This window comes from Agrilus planipennis, unplaced genomic scaffold (genome assembly GCF_000699045.2).
Source record: "Agrilus planipennis isolate EAB-ADULT unplaced genomic scaffold, Apla_2.0 scaffold30, whole genome shotgun sequence".
Taxonomy (NCBI): Eukaryota; Metazoa; Arthropoda; class Insecta; order Coleoptera; family Buprestidae; genus Agrilus; species Agrilus planipennis.
In genome coordinates this window covers 423,132-431,763 of record NW_020438923.1, presented here as the reverse complement: position 1 = coordinate 431,763, position 8,632 = coordinate 423,132, and the positions used below count along the sequence as shown (strand labels likewise).

Here is an 8,632-nt window from a genome sequence, read left to right as displayed (position 1 = left end):
TTTTTTAATTATTGTATAAAGATATGCTACAATGAAAAGTAACCTTTAAGAGGAATTTGCAGTACATATTCTTTAACGTTGTAGTAGAGAGACAAACAGTTTGTAGGAAAAAAAGTAATTGCAATATTATATTAATTTTCACTACAACTTGTATCTGTCCCTCTATTCGCTAGTGTTTGTAATGAACAGTTTTCTCTGAGAGTAGAAACTTAAATTCAGTTGCGTATGTTTCTAAATTTGCAATGTAACTATACTTGGGTCGTTCAAAATTGGCATAGTCTAGACTAGGGTGGTTGCTGTCAGAACGCCTACTTTTACTCACGGCCGACTTGGAGAATATTGTAAGCATAAAAACGAGATGTCAGGTAGGAATTGCAGCGGGCACTAATAAAGGAAAAGGAATAACATCAAAACAATTCATGTGTAACAGAAAGAGATGCAGACAAGCAGAATTTGAGGATGTTCCCACCATCGGATTTTAATGAAACTTTAACATTCTCACGAATTTAGGAAAGCAAATACGCTTGTTAAAAGATATAGTTCTATCCAGGCAGTTATAAAGCCGATCCTGATCTTTAGCGTACATGAGCAACCTCTAATCCGCTTCACCGCTTACTATTTTTCGGTTATACCTTTCCACTTTTTCTGCATTAATCATGAAGTATTTCCTAACTTAACAAGGAAGTGGAAACGAAAAAGAAGATATGTCCATTCTCACAGATAATTTATTGCGGACTATGAAAATTGTGATCGTCCCAACTACCCACCTGAATAATGTTGACACTGTGGCAATACCTTCTTCGGTTTCAAGCAGGGTTTCAATCTCAGACATTGCTGATCTAATCACTGCAAGACACGTTGGTGAAGCGAGAGCGATATTGTCATTGACTACTTCGTAATATTCTAAAGCAAGACAATCCAAAAATTATAAACATGGTTATAAATATGTTTAGTTGAAATCGTTGTTATAATAATAACAATAATAATAATGTGTTTATTTAGCTTTTTGCTACATTGATTACATTAATATACAAAAAGTAATTTAAAATATTANCTACGCCGGAAGGTAGGGCGGAAGGCCCTCTTCAGCCTGCTTTCAGGAATCGTGGGAATGGGTGGGTGGTGGATCGGGCGTGGAAGATGAGACGGACGAAATGAAGACAGAAGAGAATGAAAGATTATCTGTGGAATATTACTGCCTCAGCATTTGCCTAGGTGATCCAAGGAAACCACAGAAAAACTTGGACCAAGGTAGACGGACAAACCCGGAATCGAACCGGCGTCCTCCCGAATGCTCAGCAATGGTCTAAACCTCTAGGCCATGCCGCTCGGTGAAACGAACTTACCCTACCGTGCCTAAAGAAGTTTCACTTCAAAAATACAATTTGATTGGAATACAATCACTCATTTCATTCGTTTCTTGCTATATATGAAAATGTAATATTGAGTTTATGAAGTACAGTAAGGTAACACAAAAAAAAACATGAACTGAAGATGGATGAGCGTAAATTTGACTTGCGGCATGACTTGGGCAAGGCGATTTCTTTTGACAAATGAGTAAGTTACGAATTTAACGATTATCTTGTAACATTATTGATCTACCTTGAACAACAAATCCTAGTGCCGTAGAATGGAGATCTTTCAATAATCCCACCGGATGCCAGGGGTCCACGCTACCATGCACTGAAATGAGTCGGGATATTTCTGGAGTATCAGCTCCATTGAAAGCATTTGTTCTTTCCACACCAACACTTAATACTTCTTCATCATATCTAAATTAGATAGAGTAGTATATTGTAAAAGTTTTTTAGAAGTTTCACGTCTAATAAAGGAGTTTATTAAATTTGAAGTTCAGCAGAGTGTCGTGACTGGTGTTTTCAATATTCTTTTATTCGAAACACTACACTAATATTCAGTGCTTCTTTGTTATATCTAAATTGGATATTGTACAAGCTTAATTATACATGCATCATTGATAAGAATGTCATCAGAGATAAAGAATAGTAAGAAAGCAGGTAAATACTTTAGTAGAGACTCAACCTAATTAATGTAAATACTTCATTAAAGATCTTAAGCAATTTTAACAGAAAAACATTACAACACAAAAAAATCGGATCTATAAAAATTAATCAATTGACCATTGTAATAATTTTTCTCTTTTACAAATCATTTTTTTTAAAGGATCATACCAGCACCGCCTCCACTTATCATTTCTCTAGATTCCTCCAAGTATTTACTTTCATTACATGCTTCCAGCACATTCATCAATCTTTCATCTCCTCTTTCGTATATTCTACATCCTTCTTTCTTCTACTACACCATTTAATCTCATTTTCACTCTAAACCTTGCCCTTACACATATTCTGGCGTCCAGTATCCCTGCCGATTCCTTCAAATGATCCTCAAATTTCGACTTATTAATTTTTCCCAAATCATCCCCTTTCATCATTTTTCAACATCTTACTCTCACCATTTCTCCCACACACGTTGCCTTTGTAACCCACTCATTTATTTGTTCTTGATTCAACTATGACTAACCCAAAGTTCCATCTCTTTCTTTATCATACATATTTCCTCTTCCAATTTCTAATACTCCTCTTTCAGTAAACTCTGAATCAAGCCAAGAACCCCTTTATCTTACAATTAGTTTATTTCTATTTATTTATTTAATTGCATTTGTACTTACTCCACTCCGAATAAATCTTTGCAGAGTTGATAATATAATTCCAAAGGAAACGTGTTACCAAAAGGTTGATTAGTTGATGTTGAAGTTTGAAGCCAACCAAATTCTGTGCAAATTTGATAGTACCACTGGCGATCTGTGAGAAGTTACTGCCTTGTACAAATATATCTATTCTTCCGTAAATATTTATAATATGTAAGTAAAATTGAAGTGTTTGTACAATCCAAGCAATAATCTTTGGATGGTTATTTGTGTACTTTTAGAATACCCTGTCTGTAAGGGGTAATTTTTGAAACACCTAAACAATATTATGAAATCGTATGACATTGTTAGTTACTTAATAGTGGATTAATATGCAATATTAATTTGAAATCATTTTTTCGAATTTTTATTTACCCACTACAAACTACCTCAAATTAATGACGTAGTTTGTAGAGGGTAAATGATTTCAAATTAATATTGAACGCCTAAACAGGTTTTGAGGCATGTAGACAGGGCTAATTTATTATTAGTAATAGTAAATTACACTTATACTTATACTTTTTTAATTATTCATTGGCAGGGGTGCAACAACGTTACGGTTTGAGTGGGTGCTCCCATCATAATACTATAAATGACTAAAACAAAGGTCATCAATGTATTATATTGAAAAATTGAAAAGATCGAGTTCGGCTGCTCATCTACGAGCTTTCAAGTTGGCTTATTATCTAAATCAACTGGAATTGACTGGGTGCCTAACCCAATCGATGGGGTGCCCGGACACCCGTGGACCCCCCCCCTTGTTGCGCCCTTGTCCCTTGGATTTTATAAAGAAAATGTAGTCAATATTTAATTATTCGCGCGGACGAAGTCTTGAGGAAGGGCTAATCTTTCATATACTTAATCAAAACTGACGGATGGTTTTTCATATGTTTCTCTCTAAAAACTACGACAGGGCGATCTTGGCCTTGGTCTTGATATTGCTTTGCACATCACTAATGTGGTTTAATAAATTCATTTTAATTAAAAATTTTTGTGCAATACACTGAATACCGTGGACAGAGAAGCTTAGAAATGAAGAGGTATTTTGAAGAATAAGAGAAAAGAGGACTATATGGAAGTGAATAAAATAGGCGAGATAGGTTAGTAGGACACCTTCCCAGGCATGAAGATCTAGTCACACTAGACACATATTAGATGCAGAAACAGGAGTTAGGAGGGGTAGAGGTAGGCGCAGTTCTGTTCGCAAATCTGCGAAGATTAGCTCAGGATTGGAAAAAGTGAGGTGCGTGTCCAACCAGTTTTAGGACTGACGACCTTATGACGATGAATAAACTCAAAACTGTATTTACTTTTTGAAAGTAGCTATCAGAATTTGCTTACAAGGATTTTCTAGATTTTCGGATAATTTTTGAAAATTCCAGGAGATAAATAAAAAAGAGTTGAAAAATACTTTTACTACAATTTTGATATACACACATACGAGGTGTGCCCAAAAAGTACCCGGAATTGTCGTTTTTTCAAAAAAATATTTATTATTCGTCTACATCAATGTGGTCCCCTTCAAAGTAGTCCCCCCAGATATAATACACTTATGCCAGCGTTTTTTCCAATCTTCGAAGCACTCTTGATATTCACTTTTTGTTATGTCCTTGAGCACTCTCAGCGATTCGGCCTTTATTTCTTCAATCGAGGAAAAACGCCGTCCTTTCATGGGTCTCTTCAACTTTGGGAACAGGAAAAAGTCACACGGAGCCATATCTGGTGAATATGGAGGTTGGGGCATGACTACGGTATTGTTTTTGGCCAAAAAATTACGAACAAGCAACGACGAGTGAGCAGGTGCGTTACCGTGGTGCAAAAGCCATGAATTGTTTTTCCATAAATCGGGGCGTTTTTTTCGGACTGCTTCACGCAAACGTCGCATAACTAACAAGATAATACTCCTTATTAACCGTACGACCTTGTGGTAAGAACTCTTGATGCACTATGCCATTATAATCGAAGAAAACAGTAAGCAAAACCTTGACATTTGATCGAACTTAAGGTGCTTTTTTCACTCTTGGTGACGTTGAATGCTTCCAGGTGGACGATTGTACTTTGGTTTCGACGTCATAACCGTACACCCATGTTTTATCACCAGTTATGACCCTTTCAAGCAAACTGGGATCGTCTTTGACGTCATTTAACAGCTCCTGAGCGATGTTCATGCGATTGTTTTTTTGGTAACAATTAGGCAGTTTTGGAATGAATTTTGCTGCCACTCGTTTCATGCTCAAAACATTTGAAAAAATGTTATGACATGAGCCAATTGATATGCCAACTTCATCAGCAACTTCTTTAATTGTGATTCGGCGATCATTCATAACTATTTTTTCCGCTTTTTTCACATTTTCGTCGATTATTGACGTGCAGGCTCGACCGGCGCGTTCGTCATTTTCAATGTCTTCGCGGCCATCTTGAAAACGCTTATACCACTCGTAAACACTTGGTTTTTTCATAGCAGACTTACCATAGGCTTTTTGTAACAATTCACACACTTTGTTACACTTTATTTCATTTTTTACGCAAAATTTAATACTCTTAATACAAGCAAAAATCGCCGAGCTCATAAAAACACGTCGAACCTTAGCGACTACCACAGACAAAGTAAACAGTGAATATAGCTGAAAATTTTATCATACTTTAGGGGTATGTATACCAACACAATAAAAAAAAATTGACATTGGGACTCTCCAGACCCGCGAAATTTAAAAATTCCGGGTACTTTTTGAACACACCTCGTACTTTTCATTGCAAAACTTTTTAAAGACTACATTCAGAGAGATCTCAGTTGGCAAATAGATATTTTATTTTTTAAATTAATTGAAGGAATTGTTTAATGAGTACCCATGCAGATGTAAGTAGGACATATTCATCATAATATGTAATAAACAATAGGCCTAGAGGTAGGAGTAATAACTTAAGAATGTATACTTACTCATATCTAACGTTATATTAGGAGATGAGTGTTGATCTATAAAATCATTATATAATACCATGCAGGAGCTATCAACATATTGTGTTCTGACATAGGGTGCTATCTTTTCTACATTAGAACCTGTCGCATTTTCGATTTGGAAACAAACACTTTCAATTTCACCCGGTACTGCATATTGCACTAATCCTGCAAAAGCGTCTGCTATTGTATTGAAGAAGAAAGCACGACCGGGTGTCGTAACGTTCATTGGTTGGCAAGTTCTGAAGTAAGAAATAACGAATAATTAGGTTTAAGTAAATGAATTGATTACTATATTGCTTTAACATTGGTATTGGATTGGTTTCAGTTAGTGTGCTCACCTGTAATTTTGTTGAAATTTTGGCAAGTTCTGTATCTTTTTTCTTTTGTGAGATCCACGTTCCTGCAAACAATAGGAAGGATCACAACACTCACTTCGTTCACATTGTCTTTTGCTACTGTAGCCTTATGACTCAAGCAATTAAAGAAAAACATTAATTAAATTAAATTAAAGTTAGGTTAGATTTGGGATTGTACGATCAATAAGAAAAGCAGTGAGTGTTGTGGTGGTTATGGCCTTTGTTTTATTTGCAAGTGTGTGGACCTAACAGAAAAAATTTTTGTTAAATTAGGTTAGTGTTATAAAATAAATAAAAGCTGAAGATCGAGTTGCTTTCATGCGTCAGTAAAAGCTACCGGCGTCGGAAGTGAATTTGTGTTTGGTATTTAATTAATTCTACCATTACTAATCGAATAAGGTAATAATATTCTTGAGTTGAGTTAAAATAAGATAAACATCTAAATAAGCAATCTCCTGGCATTAAAAAAACTTAAAGAATAATAAGGCGCCAAGTATACATGGAAATTCGAAAACATACAGGACAAGAGATTAGAAATCGTATGTTTAAGCTAGTTAGTCGCATTTACGATATACGGGGAAAGTCCCAGAGGATTAAAAATGGAACGTGGTAGTAAGTAATCATGCCTAAAAAGGCGCGGATAGGTGCGAGACATTTAGAACAAATAGCCTACAGTACAGAGGATGGAAAAAAGGACGGAAGAACTACTAGGGGAAGATCAATTTACGTTTAGAAGAAATAAGGGAACGAGGGAGGTCGTTCTAGCTTTACGGGTAACAATAGAGAAAACGATAGAAAAAGGAAAGAGTAGAATGAAGATTCGGGCTATAGGGTCGTGGTCTAAATAAACTATTGTGTACAGACGTTTCGTCAGCTACTGCGGCTGACATCCTCAGTGGTAGTGGCTCTATAGCCCGAATCTTCATTCTACTATGGATTCCAGCCGTGAAAGCCTTTCTTCTTATAAAGGAAAGAGTGCGTACATAGGATTTGTAGCTTTAGAGAAAGCTTTTGACAATGTTAAATGGGACAAGATGTTAAATATACTTAAAAATGTAGAGATGAGTTACGGAGATAGAAGAGCGATACATAGTTTGTATAAAGAGCAACAGGCAATTATGGAGGAATAAGAAAGAGCAGGAGAATAGGTACAGCTATGGAAGTTAATATGCAATTGACGAGATAGGTTGGTAGGACACCTTCTCAGAAAATGAAAAATGAATTAAAGAGCAGAAGAAATGGACGGAGAAGTAGACACAATCTTTTGAAAAATGCGAAGTTTGGATCAAAATGGAAGGAAGTGATGCGATGACGAAATTAGGTTAGGTAGTGGTTGGATTAGGTTAATTGTTTTACATTTTTTTCAAAGCACGAAAATACAACATACCTACTAAGTACGATATTAACGAAGCGCCCTAATCGAGACCTTTGCCCCATTAAGGTTATGTTTTGGATATACACTCTGAAAAATGCTTTATGAAAAATTACTACAACGTTGTAGAGGTCGCTTTTGTAGAAAATGCAACTCAAATTTGTAGTACGGTCAGTGGTGTTGTGCTAATTTTTTTTACCGGAACGCGTATATATAATTATATAGACAGGGCCGATCCTAGGTAGGCGGCCGCTCTGTGCGGTCTCATGTCCCAAATTTGACATAGCATAAAAAGGAAAGGAAACGAAGATCATTACGAAACCCATTTCGTGTATACGTATATATATATATGTTAGCGGAGGGTGGAATTTATGTTGGCGCAGGGTGGAATTTCCCTGTTCGTAACCTGATTTCATAAGGGCCATCTGGAAACGCACGCATAGACGCAAGATACATTTACGCAACAGGCACTTATCCTGCACCCTGCGGGGGTAATATGGGATAGTCAGTCGTAGAAAGACGGATGTAAAACACGGAGTAGAAATAAATTGTTAAAATTGAGTGTTGTTATTGTTAATAGTTAGTTGTCTTAAAACCAACAACAATAGTATCTTTACATATATTACATCTTATTGTTGTTTAAAAACAATTTATGTATGCATTTGTATGCATTTTCGGTATATTTATAACGGTAATTAACAACTTAATCCTTGTTTTTCTGATTGGTACGTTAATCAATTATTATAATTACTAAATTACAACCATTTCTAAAAGTTCGTTAGTCGAGTTTAAGTTTATTCTTTCTTCCAATCTAAAATCATTGTTTTTGTTTTCTTGCATCAATTGTAATTATCAGATTATGTAACTTCCGTTGCGGATTAATCGATTTTGAACTGCAGTCAGTTTTATCTTGATTGATTCCGTATCATTCATAAATTGTACTGAATACACTTCAGAAGATGTTGACACATTTCAAATGAGAATAAACAGATAAAGTTGGATATGTGACTAATTTTTGTAATAGGCATTTAGGGTACGAAAGGTAATGAATCTTAAATAAATTTCAATGGCGTTGACAAGTAATAAAAGAGAGACACATTCTAAAACTGATTAAATAGAAAGAAAGATGCACAAATTTTATAAGGTAGAAGTAGTGTTTGTTACCTGCGACTAACCGAGAAAGATAAGGGTATCTTATTCTAACATACGGGTTAGTATAGATATTTATTGTTTAAGTAATA

The 8,632-nt window shown here is 35.5% G+C and overlaps 1 protein-coding gene across 1 annotated transcript in view; it reads right to left on the bottom strand.

Moving 5' to 3' along the window:
• The window catches only part of LOC112904262 (putative serine protease K12H4.7), a 23,064-nt gene that overhangs the window by 6,211 nt on the left and 8,221 nt on the right, over positions 1-8,632 (bottom strand). The window contains exons 4-6 of the mRNA XM_025973870.1: positions 5,643-5,902; positions 2,687-2,819; positions 1,603-1,772 (exon numbers count right to left, since the gene is read on the bottom strand). Of these exons, the coding sequence (XP_025829655.1) occupies positions 1,603-1,772; positions 2,687-2,819; positions 5,643-5,902 (563 nt within the window). The remainder of the gene's footprint in view (positions 1-1,602; positions 1,773-2,686; positions 2,820-5,642; positions 5,903-8,632) is intronic.